General features: G+C 49.0%; 1 protein-coding gene across 3 annotated transcripts in view; it reads right to left on the reverse strand.

Moving 5' to 3' along the window:
* Positions 1–6242: 6242 nt before the first annotated feature.
* Positions 6243–16228, reverse strand: part of LOC144728911 (uncharacterized) — a 60336-nt gene continuing 50350 nt past the window's right edge. For 2 of the 3 annotated variants that reach the window (XM_078608654.1, XM_078608653.1), the window contains 3 exons: positions 11384–14752; positions 10835–10866; positions 6243–9908 (listed from right to left, as the gene is read on the reverse strand). In XM_078608654.1, the coding sequence (XP_078464780.1) occupies positions 9212–9908; positions 10835–10866; positions 11384–14752 (4098 nt within the window). In that variant the 3' untranslated portion in view covers positions 6243–9211. The other variant, XM_078608655.1, reaches the window with a different exon arrangement.

Consider the following 16228-nt stretch of genomic DNA (forward strand, 5'->3'; position numbering starts at 1 on the left):
CAACAACAACCACTTTAATGTTAAATTACATCAGATAGCCTATTGCTTTACGCACCTCTTAATGTAACCCAGAAAGTTCTCTCTTAAAATTTGTAATATTTTACCAATGTTCCATATCTTAGGTGTAGTAATGCTGTAATGGATAACCCACTTAAAATTCAAATCTACCACTTTTGTAAAAGAAAGATGTGGCCTTTTGAAGTGAATCTGGAACGATAATTTTTCATGCATCAAATCTGCGTGGAACACCACAGCCAGATTCGTTTTCTGCACTGTGTGTTAAGAAGTTTTCCACGGACTGATATTTTATTGTATTAAAGCAAAGCGTAGAGATCATTTGGAAGATTTCACATCAATTGGAAGGATATTGAAAAATTCCATTCCCATTCTCAGGCCAGCCTTGTGTCCATGACCGTCACAACTGTCGAGACCATGAACGGTTTTTATAGAAATCCATTTCCTATTTGAATTTACAAAACCGTTGCCTAAGCGTCACAAGGTCGGGAGCCATTGCGGCACTTCTGTCAAAAATGGAGCACAACAAATATTTACTTTGAAACTCTCTCGCAGTTTTGGTAAAGTGGAGTGGAGCGGTGGTGCAGTGGTTCGCGCCCTGCGCTACGAACCCAGCAGTCTGAGTTTGATTAATGGCCAAGGTGAACATTGGTGGGGAGTGATTTCCAAACTGGTCCTGACCCCTCCTGCCTCCAGCCATTTACCAACCCGCACTGATCAGCACGGTGAAGTATGGTCAAAACTACAACAACTGACGTTCAGAGGTCGCAAACGGGTTTTGATTCCTTACCCGTACCCGGCCGCACCAGGGTCGCAAACGGGTACCCGTACCCGTACCTGGCCGGGTACGGGTAGCCGGGTATCGGGTAGGGTACGGGTATCGGGTACCCGGTTGCGACCTCTGCTGACGTTGCATTGGGAGGCCGTCGACCTGCGGTGGGTTGACAAATGTCTGCATTATTTTTCTGGTAAAATCCATAACATTTTTACAATCAATGTGCAAAAGAGTTGTGCTACTTGTAGGTTGTGGCAGAGATAAGACGCCCGTGTTGCACGAGCGCGAAACTCTTGCAAGGCAAGACAATATTTACATTAATTCTAGATTTGAAGCTTTCGTGACTGCAAGGATTCATACTCTTAGTTTTTTCGGTAAAGTCACGTAGATAAAAAATGAAATAAAAATTAATAAAAATAAAACAATAAAAAACAAAAAATCACGACGTTTCAGAGGCAACACAAGTCTCCGTCATCAGGTGGGACCGTCACAGCCAGATTTGCTGCATCAAGTGACGCAAGGATTCAAGATGTAAGCCCTAAAATGCAAGTTGAGGGGGAGGAGAGAGGGGGGGCTTATCAGAATGTGATAGCCAATGAATGGAACGATACGTGCCTCCGAAACGTCGTGATTTATTGTTTTATTTTTATTAATTTTAATTTCATTTTTTACCTACGTGACTTTACCGAAATAACTAAGAGTATGAATATTTACATTAGTTAGAGCTTGAACGATTAGCCCATCACGTTAATTAATCAACCTATAATTCGAATTGACTACATTTCTGTGGATGATGATGATGTGGGCCCATTTTCAGAAACGGCAGTTGTCCGGATAACCATCTCGAGGACTGATTTTCGGATTGTTGGTATGGATCTAAAAAGGTGGGAACACATCCCTTGTATATACACTTCAAGTAAGAGATGTATATTGCTATGCTACTTTTAAGTCTAGATTGAATATAGTTTAAATATAGACTGAAAACATTTCTTTAGAACTGCTTTTCGTGTTTAGTTTGTTGTCCTTCCCGCGCACCTCGGATTAGCACGGTCGGTTACGTGTGAAAGAAGTTCAACATACATATTGGGAACTGGACTGATGACAATGGCATTCAACTCAACAAACAGAAACTATCGTTTTGGCTGTAATAAAAGGCAATTGCCACCGTTTTTCTTCAGCATAGCAATCCTGATGTATCCAGCGCCGAATTGACATTTGAAGGCGATGAAAGTGGAAAGATCACACCCGATCTGCCGGTGGCCAGCGCACACGACAACGAATCACCGAGACAACAGCTTTAAGACTGAGAGGTTGCACGTTGCTAGATTCGAAAATGTTTCCTTTTGCAAAATCATCGCACGATAGATGGCAACGTGACTTAGCGCCATGGAAAAACGACTTTCACAGCAGTCGGCTCGCAGCAAAATCAAAGTCGAAGCGATTTTCTGCTCGAATGAACATTGCAGCGCTGTGCTCATCTTCCCGTTCACGGGCCTGAGCCAGTTGTGGAAATTCCACATTCATATGCCGGTGGGCAAGTATCTGCATAGAACAACGACTGTCTACTTCCCCTGTAAAGCGGTACTCGTGTTTTTATCGACCCCGGAGGGATGATGGCCGGAACCGCCAGTCAGGATTTTGAAATCACACCGTTCCCGTTTGCGAGCCGCCGCGGAGCCACCTGGCCGGTGAATCATTATCCGACTATCTATCGCGCGGTAATTCCCGTGTTGGTGACGCGTGATTTACAGCGATTGTTGGGCCTGGCTGTTGACGAGATGCCCAGCTGCGTGCTGGCCGTGTGCGCGTTGGGTTATGCTGCGTTTGGGACCGCGCGCCTCGGAACAGGCACAAGCTCCCGCGTTGCCTATTTGCAGGTTTAACTGTTCGGATGCAGCAGCGGATAATAACGAGCATAAAATAATAATCCAGATGTGTTCCATTATTCACCGCAGGACGGGTCATTTATACATGAGGCTACCTTGCTGATGCCTCCTGGATTTTTGTGAACATGGTTGTGTTGTTTTGTTCCGTGTGCCTGGACACACGAGGTAAATGAGAGGCGATCATTAATACCATACATCATTATTTACCAGGAATGTCTCAGCGCCATGTCCCCACACCGACATCACCGTGCGTGTACAAACACACACACACACAAACACGCAGTTTTTCCATCAGACATCACCGGTGAATCATTTTCTCACTCAGACACTGTATTAATAAAAATAAATGTGTGTCAGATTCCCGAGGGGTATTCCGTAGCAAATAAAATTATTCCTTTGCCAATCAACTGCTGGATGAAATGCTCCCCACACCACGTCGTATCATGGAGGTTATGTTAGACCATACTTCACCAATCTGGCCAGTGTCCGTGTGCGTTGATGAAGGGGCTTGGAGAAGAGGGTTACTACCCACAACTGGTTCAGATATAGCTCACCACCGATGCCAGCCTCGGCTGGGAATTGAACTCAGTGTTTTTTTTTACCGGGTTCATGTGTCTTGTTTATGTTTTGCGACCTCGCACTGCCCCGGAGCAGACCCCGACGCGAACGAGCCACGCGACACCCTGCTACGTCGGCCCCACCATGAACCAGCGAAGAGGCGACGGGGGCTTTGTTTCCAGGAGTGGCTCTTGTGCGGAAAGCATCCACGCTCCCCGGCAGCGCAATCTGTCAGCAGGTACCGCGCTTCGACCGCCTCGTTCAAGACGAAGCGCGGTTGTCAGCCACGCTGGGCTCCAGAAGGATGTGTGTGTTCATGGCGGCCGGTGATTGCGGGCTCTTCTCGTTGAGAGCCCCCCTCCCCGGGGCAGTCTGGCCGGCATCTCTCTTAACCACGGGGGGACTAGCTCGACGTGGCAGATTCAGAGTACGTCGTCATCTATTTTTCCTTTTCCACTTTGCCAACCGCGGCGAGCCCCTTCTTACCGAGTTGGTACTGTGGCCTCGTGGCCATTGCAGGAATAAATCGCGGGGTTCCTTAGCAACCATTATCGTGTGTACTCGCGCTCCGTGACTGCACATACGCGAGTGCGATATTAGCCGAGCCACCTTGGGGTGAATTCCCAATATAGTTCCTCGTAAACATGTGCCGTTCTCATCTTGACGGAGCGAGGGAGGGAGACATTCATATGCAACATGTTCTCCCTATTTACATTTTCAGTTTTAACATTTAATTTTCACTTTTGTCCCCACACAACGTTGGCCTAGATTGCACCTTTGCGACGGCGTGGACGGTGATTTGAACAAGTCCCGATACACCCGACACGAATGTCAAGTTCAGAGGTCATATTGTCGCACGTGTACATACGTACGTGTAAATTGTGAGTGGGCTTCATCTGCTTTCTAATGTACGTGAAAAAGAGTTGATAAAAAAAAATCCAAATTTATATTCAGCACCATGAGAACCTCCCAGGTATACATTTTCATAGGTCAAGGTGCGTGGGTCAAACATTTTCTCACCCAATCTTGGCGTTACCTAAAATAAAAATACGGGTTTCAGATTGTTTTCAAACAAGCATAGGCTCAAATATATGTATGTTAAATTTGAGCTAACCCTTCTAGAACATCATGAAAATGTATAGCACCAACTCATGCCCGTCTGTATATTACACGTATCGCACTGCAATGCAAAACATTGTCACGAACACTGTTGTAGAATGCAATGTGACTCGGATTTGCGTATCTAAATGCCACCGCCTCCCTACATATTTAGATGCTGTACAGAAACAGTGGGCCTCTTTATTTTACAGAGGGAGGCCGTCGGTTATAGGCGGTAGAGGAAAGCCTTGAGAGCATGGACTTGAAAACAAGGGCAGGGAGTCTGATAGCGCGAACGGCGAGGTGGGATGGGTGGATGGGAATTTCAGACTGTGGGAGCAACAGAGGAGAATCAGTGACCGCCAACTGCAACAACCGTGCTCCACGATTATGGAAATTCACACCAATTTCCCGGCCATTTGGCGTTGCAAAAAGACCCACGTGGCAGTCGCCAACCCGCGACCTTTGGCAAAAGGAGAATCCGCCATTCAACGCGAAATCAGTGAGCCCACCGACTAGAATTCGAGCCTCAGGCTCGTGAAGAAATGGAAACAAAGCGCGAAGACGACGCAGAGGGGAGCGCTGGTTGTGCTTGGAGCCAGCGCCCGCGTCTCGCTTACTTTCGCGCTCGCATATCTCCGCGCGAGATGCCGGAGCGTCGTTTGGGAAGAGATCGCGGGAGAGTCGTAGTCGCTGTCGCGGCATGAGAGCGAGAGAGAGAGCGAGAGAGGCTGGGACGATCAGAGCGGAGCTCGCGGGTCACCCTTTGCGACACATCACACGCGCCCCCGTGCTGCCAGCGTGGCTGACATTACCTCGCGTGTTTTTGATCCGGTGGGCTTTGATTCCTAAATGGATGTTTGATTAAACGTATCACGAGCCGTCCGGGGTTGTGTGGTTGGGTTTTTTTTATATATATATTTTTTCGGGGATTGTGGATGTTTTATTTGGCTCGGTTTTTGTGTGTGTGTGTGTGACATGGAAGGGTTGAGCAACGTGTAACGCAACATTCTGTGGCACGTTCAACTAGTGGCATCATTTGTCGTGATGATGTTGCAAGTTAGTCGTGCGTAATTCTGTACACATCAAATCCCAAGCCACCTCAGAAAAATACATCACACATACAAATATGGCTGATAACACACACGTCATAAAAAAGACAAGTATTAGTTTGAACCCAATTATGTTGGTTATATTAAAATTTAGTTTAGACTAAATGTTTTAGTCTGAAATAGCAACAATCTGAGGGAGCTAGTAAAGAACACCGAGATTTATTTGTATTTATTTTTAGACCAGGTGAGAATTCAAGAGACCAGGATTAGTCTCATTTGCAAGTGACCTGGGACCACCAAACCTACGGCGCTGTACTACAATTAAGCAAACAGAAATCAGGGCAAAAACTACCATGTTTACAAGAGACCCCCGCAAACAGCTAAATATTCACGACTAATTTGCATTCTTTGCCGAGGGTTTATATCGTGTGCCTGCATTAACAAGTGTTTCTCCTGCCTTGCCAAAACGGATTATTTTGCTCTCTGTGGCTAATCCAGCCAATCGCAGCAGGCTCCATGGCTTCCCGTTGCCCTGGTGACATGTAAATCTGGTGCTGGCCTTCAGAGGAGAGAGGTAATTAAATAATTCAGTGTTGTGTTTTAAAATGTTTATAGCCTTTTTGGCTGTCAAAATATTAATTGCATTAACACAACCGTTCATTCTCAAAATAAAATATGCAATGAAATGTTGTGAATCGACACCTCACAATGCTAATTGTGTCACATTTGTACACGGACTTCACAGTTTTTGTTTATGAATATTAAATTTGCAAGAATCGGTGAGAGATTGACCAAACATTGTGCGGAAAACAAGTCGACAATATGAACAGACATACGGAAATACATTCCGGATTGTTATTTTTTTTATAGCGTAGGTTTTATTGTTCTCATATCACAGCATCGTAATGATTTGAATTATACACAAGTGGGGTTATTCATCCACGCTATGAATGACCGTTTTAAATGCAGACACGGTACAAAGAGAATATTTGTTTAAATATTTTTTTATTCTCTACAACATTCTCCACAACGACGCTGAATGATTATATATTTCTTTGCATAGTTATGGGTTGAACTAAGACCCATACCCATATCTAAGACATGGCACTTGTCCATAAACATCAGGCATTTCAGCAGCATTGGTTCAAGCGAGCCCAACTGCTGTTGAGACGCAGAAGTGCTTCTGTGGCCGTCTGGAATGCTCTTCCTTCCGACATTAAGAAACAACAGGAACTATGCACTTTTAAATCATCTAGATAGAAAACTAATTTAATGAGAACTGCTTTGTGTTTAGTTGTCTTTCCCCCGCACCTTGGATTACCGCGGTTGGCTACGTATGGTGCGAAAGAAGCTCAAAATACATACAAAACCAGTCCAGGGTTGTTTGCCTGTATTGAACAGATGCTGCTGATGAGATGCACGCCAAGAAGGCCATGCGGCAGATGCTTTGTGATAAAACACTTAGAAAGAGGCATTTAAAAAAAAATCCAACACGATCTGGAAGCATTGTGAATGCTAAAACAAGAGGAAATATAAAAGCAACTGGCCTGGCATAGTACTCGAGTGATGGCACCGCGCTGACCATAAACGCCCCGGCCGCATGGGTTCACGACCTCGGAGAGGATCACCGCAAGACCGGCGAGGTCGCTCTTCTGGGTGTGGACACTCCACCGTGCCCCGGGGTGGCCATGCAGCACGGCCTTTAGCCATATTTTTGCCTTGTATTTACGCAATCATACACTTTAACTCGTATTCATGGAGGGTTTTCAGGTTCTCTATCACGAAATACGGCCCAATAAAATGTGTATTATTAAAATTTATGACGCACAAGTTGTTATTGCGGTGTCCGATGCGGGCGCGTGTTCTTTTACGAGCGCGTGGAGAGAAGTTGGGAGGATGAAAAGCATATTCACACCACCGTGCACACAGCCTGCCACAGATGTTCATTGGCTGTGGCATTTCATTATACATCGCGGTATTATTTTAGTCAAAGCTTTCTATTATACAACCTCTTCCTAACTCCATTTTTTGAAAATGAAAAATGCAAGTCACTACTTCCCACGTTGGCTTTTTTTGCGGCAATAATAAAACAGTAATAATTTACGAGCCCTTTTGCCAGTGCCCTACTGAATGAAGGCCTTTCGCCACACCGCGTAGAGTCATGGTGGTCCTCTTGACCATGCTGGTCAGTGCGCGTTGGCGAGGTGGGCGGCAGAGCAGGGGCAGGCCCGGTTCAAATGCCACTTCGCCACCCGATGTTACCCTTGGCTTGGAATTGAACCAAGTTAATCGGTTTCAGAGCGCAGTGCGCCAAAGACCCCTGCCACCACTCCCCCTTGGTAACAATACACCAAACTTGTGGAGCCTTAGAAATAATAACCAGAATTTATTCATTCCAATAATAATAATAATACGTTGCATAGATCAACAGACATAGTGTCTACCACTCGCTTTAGTTCTCTGCCCAGCGAAAAGTCTCTTGGCCAAACTTCCATCCTGTCCAATCTCGAGCTTTCTTCTTCATCTCACGGGCCGGTCCCGCTCTCACTTCAAGTCGCCAAGCAGCATCTTTCTCTTTGCCTCTTGGCCTTCCCCCAACATCCTCAACCTTTCCACAATTTCCTTCCGTGAAGCTTTCATCTCTGACGACGTGATCGCCAAACCACACATCTGGATTGTTAGACTTCCCTGCCGAACCTACCCCCAGAGCATCCTCATTTATCTTTCTCTCCATACATTCACTTGCTTCCGTTCGATGTCAAACCCCCATCTCCAGACCTCCCAGTGTTCTGCGCACGACTACTTTCGTCGAATGTCAACATAACTCATTGGAGTTTTTGTGTCGTGGAAATTTTGTACAGTATTTATGCTGTGATATTTTTCGGCACACTCAAAAACAACACCAATTCTAAACATTTTCATGTTTTTCTCACTCAAAGTACATCCATGGAGAGCGTACTATTTTTAGTTTTGCCATTTCTCATTTGTTAACGCTTTATTGAAAATCACTTTTCACGACCGTGATTCATAACAATGGTATTATCGTTGCTTTTACACCACGCGTAAAGTGTGATTCACGGATGGCTCCTGACAGTCTGGATACCCTGCGACAAAGCCCACGAGGGGGGGCTTCTTCATGAGCAAGGGCTCTCCGATCAAACGCCGTTAGGTTCTCCACGATATTCATCTAGAAGAATCTGACTACGAATATCAGTGAATGAGAACATCGCAAAACTTGTATATTTTTTAAGCACAACTGTTCGCTGGTGTAACGCATGCAGCAGCAGTCTATGCTTTGTTGTTTTGTTCAAGCTCACATGGAAGGTTGCGGTTATCACTTCTATTTGACTTTTTTGAAGAATCTCTGCGCCAAAACTTTTCCCTTTCAACCATACTGGCGGTGGGAGGTTAGCCATCAGGCAATTGTCCCGGTTGTGGGACATTTTAGCATTCCAGTTCTGACGTTACTATTATCATCAGATCAAGTACATTCACCGTGACGTTCACCTGCCCGCAATTACTTCCATCAGCCTATCTAAGAGCAACACTGTATGTCCCCTGCTTGGTGTCAGAAGATCTAGCATCAGAATTCTGACATTGTTATCGTCATCATTGTCATCATATCCATCAGCAGAAATCATGTACATTTACTTTACATTGTATCTGTCCATGATTGTGTACCTGCTCCCGTCTGCTAACAGCACAAGCTGTCAGCTTGCTAACGGAAGTGGTATCATCACCATCACCAGAACTCCTACACTTCACGATTAGCCGACCGTGATTGTGCGCCTGTTCCCGTACGTCGAGCAGCAGGGCACGTGGTGGGGCTACACGGGGGTCGGCCCGTTGCTGTACATGAGTACGGGGCCCCAGGAGGAGGAAAAGCGCGAGTGGCTGCAATCTCGCGGCGCCAGCCACAGCGGCAGCAGCAGGGCCAGCAGCAGCAGCCCGAGCAGGCAGCCCCAGAGCAGGACGCCCGCGCGCCACACGCGCCCGCCAAACGAGCGCCGTCGCGCCGGCGCCGCCGAAGAGCCGTGCTTCGGCGAGACATCAGCCTCCGCCGGGGCGCTGTTGTTCTCACCCGCCGGATACCCGGGAGGCTCATGACGGGCACCGGGATCGTGAGCAACGTCCGTGCCGGCGGCGTAAAATTCGTATTCCTCATCGCCGCCACCGCGACGAAGAATACGAGTCTCGGGTGGCGACGGGCAAAAGGTGCGGTTCCCAATCACAGCGACGCCAGAGGCGGCGGCGTCTGTGCTTTCTCGAGCAAAGAAGTTACATTTGCCTACCTCCGCTGCCCCGTGCCAATTAGGGGATACGAGGGATTCAGACGAATGGCACGCCGTGAGACGAGATGAAGCCGCGGGAAGTCGGAGGCTTCGAGATCTCTGCTGTGTCCCGGCGCGGTGGTGGCGAGAGTGAACGTGTGTGGATGCCAGGTCTGTGATTGGTAGCTCGAGCGCCATGCTGCCTGGAGGTGTGCGATCGCCCTGCCAGTTCACCGACCCTGGCAGCCGAACACTGGGCAGGAAGAGAAGAAAAAACTAATTTCTTAGGAGGAAATTAGAATAAAATCTATTTTTTTCAAGGACTTAAATTGTTATATTTGAATTTAATTGGTTTTTAACATAATTTTTCTTTGCACAAATGTAATTTTTTTCTGTTAAAATATTAAGTCACCGGATAATAATTTCTTTAAAATAAAAACTAAATCTAAAACTAAATCATCAAACATATATATTACAATACCCACGAGCACCGACGATTAAATGCAGCGGCAGTGATAAAATATTCTGCTGCCTGTAAGTAGTAACATTTTTATTAAATTGATTGTTTTTTGAATCAATTTGCGTGTTATTACACTGCTATTGTTTAATTCATGCGGTGATTGATGTCACTCCTAAATAAGTTATGAGACGTATTTAGCGGAGATTGCACCGGGGCGAAGATTGCACACATCTCCGCAGACAGAGGAGTGACTTCGTGATTTGTGATTCTCGCAAGAGACATTTCACATAAATCATTTCTCTTCCCTTTTCCATACAGGCTGATTCAGCAGCGATGTCACACGCATCCTCGGGGCGTACCAGGTCATCAATCACACCTTCCTATCAATACAGAACATCAATAAATCATGCCTCGACCCGCACACAGGCTGCCACGCCAGAGAGCCCGGTGCAGCTGCCACCAAGCACGCGATGCAGTGTGGAACCAAAAAGTCTCAAAGTTAAATATTGATTCAAGCATTTCCATTTTTTTTTTTTTAGACGAAAAGTAAAATATATGTACGGTTTATCAAGCCTTTGGGAGGACATCTCAATTTGAACAATGTATATTTAATAACGCTTGTGTCATTAAATTCGCATTATTAGTGTTCCATATTTAATGTGAGTTCTATTACTCTTGCCTTTCATGTTCATGCGGATGTTATTAATATTACTCTTTACCTTTCCGTATGTGGTTGCATTGGCACCATATTCTGTTCATACAAGGAAAACAAAACACAAGTGGTGGGAAAAAAAATCAAAACCGGATGTAGACAATGGTAACACACACAACAATAATGCAACAGAATTACTCAACGCAAAAAAACGAACAAAAGGCAAAAATATTCCGAAGAGCCTTACCAAACCATAAACACAAGTGCTGTGAGCGAGCACCCATGTAGGCTGACACAGTGCACAACGGGGTGGGTGTGACCAGAACTACGGCCATGCACCGTTGTCTCCACAGTGTTGTTTACACATCGCACAAAGTATTCATTTGAGCTCAAGTGTACCCAGGAGAGGCTGACATGGCCAGGTATCGAACTCAGGTCGCAGGGTTTGTAGCTCGGTGTGCTGCTCCACCCAATAAAATAGAAATGTCACGCATGCCCACACACTCACACACAGCCTTTAATTTTGGTGGTGCCCTGCACACATCACGGGTGTTCATCATGACTGTGTTTGTTTTGCCTGCTTTCTGTCGTCGGTGTTGTTGTTGTTGTTTTGTACCGCGTGTTGTTGGACGGCACTAATGGCTGCCAGCTCCGGGGACGTTGTCTGCCACGTCTCCTCCTCACCACGAGCTGCCGCCGAGTGCCACCGCGACGCTCTCGCACTCCCGCACAGCTCGGCCTCCTCATTACTCGCATCCCCATCCCGCTCGGACGTGCGGCAGTCTCCACGGCTCAAGTGCGCGTTCGCCACTCTCTCCCCGGTTTCCACGAAGCAGCTCCTCACTTGGCATTTCTGCGCCGCGATATTTTCGCGCGCCACGTGACCTTTCATCGCGCTCGAGCGCGAATCTTCAGTTTGAATGGACCCACAGCCGGGCGATATTCCGCAATTAATTTTTTCACCGTCGCCATCAGTTGCGAGTTCAGAGGGGTTAAGGACCCTCCTTGTCAATGTGTCCTTTTCCACATTATGCGTTTCTCGGAAGCCGCGAGCGCCGCCGGAAGTTTCACACACGGCACTCGGGTCGTAACGATCTGCATCTCTGCCGTCTTTGGAAGACAGCGATGCTTCCTTGTCGCCATGCAGCGGCCCGTGCTCCCACTGGTCGTCATCCTCCTCTTCCCAGGCACCGAAGTGCAGGTCACCAACCTCATCCAGGGCCCCGTGGGCGCAGCACGCGGCCGCCGTCCGGCCGCCGTCCCCGCGCGTCGTGCTCGCTCTTCCACCGGTGCCGTGGCAAGGCATCCGATAGTCGGGCAGCGGTGGCGAAGGGCACCTCTCATCCTCGCAGCTGCCCAGCTCCCCGCAGTCGCTGTCGTGCGAGGAGAGCGACAGGTATGAGTAGAAGTCGCCCTTGCGGAGTCTCAGCGGCCTCTGCGAGTGCTCCAGTATCTTTTCGCGGATGAGGGCGGCGGACCCTGGCCCCGTCGGGCCCTCCCTGTCCTGACTCTCCACGTTGCGCAGAGCCGCCGAGGCCATGTCGATGATCTCCATCACGAAGTCGTGCACCAATTTATCTTCAACCTTGTGTGAGGCTGCATCACATTGATCCCCTGCCTCGTGGATCTCAGAGCTGCTGCTGCTGCTGATGAGATGCGAATCTTCCCTGGCACAATTTAAGTTGGGAATGTCGACGGCGGTCGGGTGACTTAATTGACCTGTTGACATTTGCCTAGGGTTGCCCTTGTTACGTTCCGAGTGGTGCATGGTGGCAAGGGGCACGCCACTGCGGCCTGACCTCGGGGCCGTTGACGAGGGGGCGCCGTCACCGGCACCGACTCCTTCATCCGTGAACAAGTTAAATGCTCCGGCGGCGCGAGAGTCAGCTGCTCCATCACTGCCTCGCGATTCAACGGTTGAGAAGGGCGATAGTGCTCCGTCTGTTTTGTTACAAGTCAAATCAAATAAACGATGAGCCGCTGAATTAGAATCGGCTTGGGGAGACGTGCGGCCGCTTGCTTCACGGCTCTGTTCACCAAACCCCGAGCCGCCAGCGCGCCCAGCCACGTCGTTACCGCGCTCATCCTCGCCCATTTGTCTGTCGGGTGCCGCGCGATTGCGGTTCATCTTTTCACTTTCTGTTGATGAATTCCCTTGCTTTCTTTTCCTCCTCAAGAGAGGGCCTGCAGAGAGCCTTCCTTTTGTGTTATAGTGGCAGCTCGATGAGTTACCCTTTCTATTTTCGTCAAAACTCTGGATTTGTGGATCGTGCCGATAACGATCGCCCTCAACACTCGGCTGAGCGTCGTCACGTTTATGTGCCATTATCTCCATCTTGTTTGTTGCTTCCTCGCCTTCTTCAAAGCGCACAGGAGCCACGTCCTCCGATGCCGAATGCGCTGCCGAGACACTGCCGTTATTGCAGCTCGAGTTGATGCCACCGCACACCAGACTGGGTTTGTCCGGAGGGAGGGTGTTTGCCCCCAGAGACGTGCAATGCTCTTCGGGTAAGGGAGACCGATCCTTATTAATTTCCACAGAATACGCGAGTGCTGTTAGGGGACTGGTCTGACCGCCATTTGAATCAATTGTCCTCTCGGTGGTTATTTCTGGACAAACGACGCCACTGTCAGCATCATTAGCGATCATTTCACTCAATCGCTGGCCACGGTGACCTCCTCCGCTGTCTGACCACCGCTGGTGCACTGGGTGGCCATCCGAGAAAGACAAAACAACGCTATCAATAACTGGAGCAGCAGACGTCTCTTTTCTCGCAGCGCATAATGGGCTCTGAATCTCCTGCAGTTTCTGAATCAGGCTCAGCGTCGTCAAACTCAACACCGCGTTCTGCTGCTGCTGCTGCTGCTCAGGAGGAGTGGACACAAAAACGTCTCCGTTACCTCCAGCGACGGCCTGACATTCGTCTTGTGTGGCGTGACGGCAGCCATTCGTGTCAGAAACCTCCGGCCCGGTCGATGCGCTCGCCCCAACATGTCTTTCTTGTGCCGATACGCCAGTCGTCGTGAGCACGGCTCCGTCTGAATCTTCACAAGAGGCAGCAGGCGGGTCAAGTGGGCCCTCCTCCCGTGAAGCCGAGACTCCGCTCTCGCGCGCACTTTCATCGCCGGCGAGGAACCGGGCCGGGTTAGGGCCGCCATTGCCCCCCAAGCGCCGTGGTGCCTCGACCAGGGCCGATGTTTTATTAATGCGCGGGGGGGCAAACCGCCGCACACATGAATTGTGGACTTCATCACTTATCGATATGGACCGCGTTCCACGGGGGCCTCTCTGTCCATCGGCGTATTCACGACCCTGGAGGATTGCATTAGCATCCTCCGCGAGCGCACTCCGCGTAGGTTTAGGCGAACGCTGCAAACTGCTGATGGATTCATTTTCGCTCTTTGCAGTGCACACCACGTCGGCCGTAAATCCGCAGTCATCCCATTTCGCCGTTTCCCCGGTGCTCGCACGAGGAGAAACATCGCGGCCGTCAGACGTATCCGATTGAGAGTTTGCGTGATTATTATTTGTATTATTACTGGTGGAGTTGTGGCTGTGTGTAGGCAGCTGGCAGCACGATCCACCAACCCCTTCTCCCGCGAGCTGAGCAAGCAGCTCTAAATGATTCATCGCGACACGGCGCGGGCCGTCGGTCGCCGCGCCGTTCCCATGTTCGCCGCGCGGGTCTCCGTCTGGTGGCGCGGTGTCCTGGGGCGGCGAGTGAAGGATCCGGGGACCCAGTCCCTCGCTGCCCGATCCGCGACACTCCGAGCGACGTTCGGTTTCCGCTCCTTTTACCCCAGCGCTCGAACGTGCTGAATTTGCTGATATGGGGACTGGCTGCGTTCCAGTTCGGAGCCGCTCCTGTATCCCGCCGCCATGATGAATGAGGTCATTGGGCGCGTCGGTGACATCCCAGTCCATGACCTGATCTGGGATTAGCAGCGTTTCCACACTCATCGAGTCCATGTCACCGACATCAACCTGCAACAAGGACGGAAAAGGCCGAGGCACTGCTGTTAGATTTTTTTAATTAAATAAGGCTTAATGCATTTGGGAAAACAAAATTAAACACGTGTATAGTGCTGCATTTTCATTTGCAGAATATATGTAATATTAATCAGAGTTGTTTCGTCGAAATTTGTTAGCACATAAATAACAATGAGAAAGCGCACACAATTAATTAAAATGCAGATGTGGAACGTGTCATTAATAATGTTTTGCATCTTCCACACTGCACGCAATTATAAATGTTTCTGTTTGGCGCACGCCTGCCACCAGCAAATTGATAACGTTTTCCATCCGAGCCAAATTATTCTAAAAGCTCTCACGCCACATTAAAGAGAAGTCAAAACAGAGCACAGCGCAGAGCTCGGAGTTCACGCTCGGCATGCGTGCGGCCGCGGTGCCCGCCTCTGTGTCTGCCGTGCGGGGGGGGGGGGGTTGGGGGGTTGGGGAGATGCGAACACCAAAAGTAAAAGCATCACGCCAAGTACGAGAGCGCGGGACCACACGGAGAGAGAGAGAGGAGGCACGACACTCATCATCAACCAGACTTCGGCCCTAACCCTGTCCACACCCAGTAGCAGGGCTGGGTCTTTTGGGACTGGTGGTGGGGGCCCTGGCACCACAGAAAAAATGTAAACTGGGAAAAACACAATGGCTACTTGCACACGTTCTAACTTCATGAGCAGCACATGATGGTGTTTTAAAAACTACAGCGCTCTTCGCCTCGGTCAGCGCCACATCGATGCGTGTTTAAGCTCTTTATGCTAAGTTTATATCTATTAACATTTATATCTGTGAAACCACCGGTCGCCACTGCTCCTACCTCCCCTTGACAACCAACTGACGAACAGGCCCCTACCCTAATGCCACCCCAACTGTACCCCTCCCAAGCATTATCCCGCCCCCACCCCTGGCACATAACCCGGCCGCTGCTTCACGTGTGATATATATCCTTGTTTTCCCTTCTGCCGCTCCCGATAGAAATCGACGGCCTCGCACACGGGCGGCAAGGCACGGGGCATCATTACAACCGCCATCATCCACCCACATTGCGGACTCGGTCTCGCAGACAGCGACCGTGTCGTCTCATCCACCACCACACTGCAGATTACAACAACACACCCACCCATTCGCTCACCCACCCACTCATCCATTCACTCACCAACTCATCCACTCACCCACTCATCCATTCACTCACCAACTCATCCACTCACCCACTCATCCATTCACTCAACAACCGCCATTCGCCACCAATTAGCGGTGACATCACCACGCCGCTTGTGCCAGGCTATGTGCACTTTAAGGCCACACCCACTTATTCTCTCATCACTGGCACTGCTCCACTCTGGAATTCCCTACGACGTCATCTCTCCTCCCAAGCTCTTAAAAACTGGCTCAATTCAAGAATACGCATCAACTCTTGGCTACTCTCCCCTCAATAGTGCCGTTTGT

This window comes from Lampetra planeri, chromosome 30, assembly GCF_965212315.1.
Source record: "Lampetra planeri chromosome 30, kcLamPlan1.2.h2, whole genome shotgun sequence".
Classification (NCBI taxonomy): domain Eukaryota; kingdom Metazoa; phylum Chordata; class Hyperoartia; order Petromyzontiformes; family Petromyzontidae; genus Lampetra; species Lampetra planeri.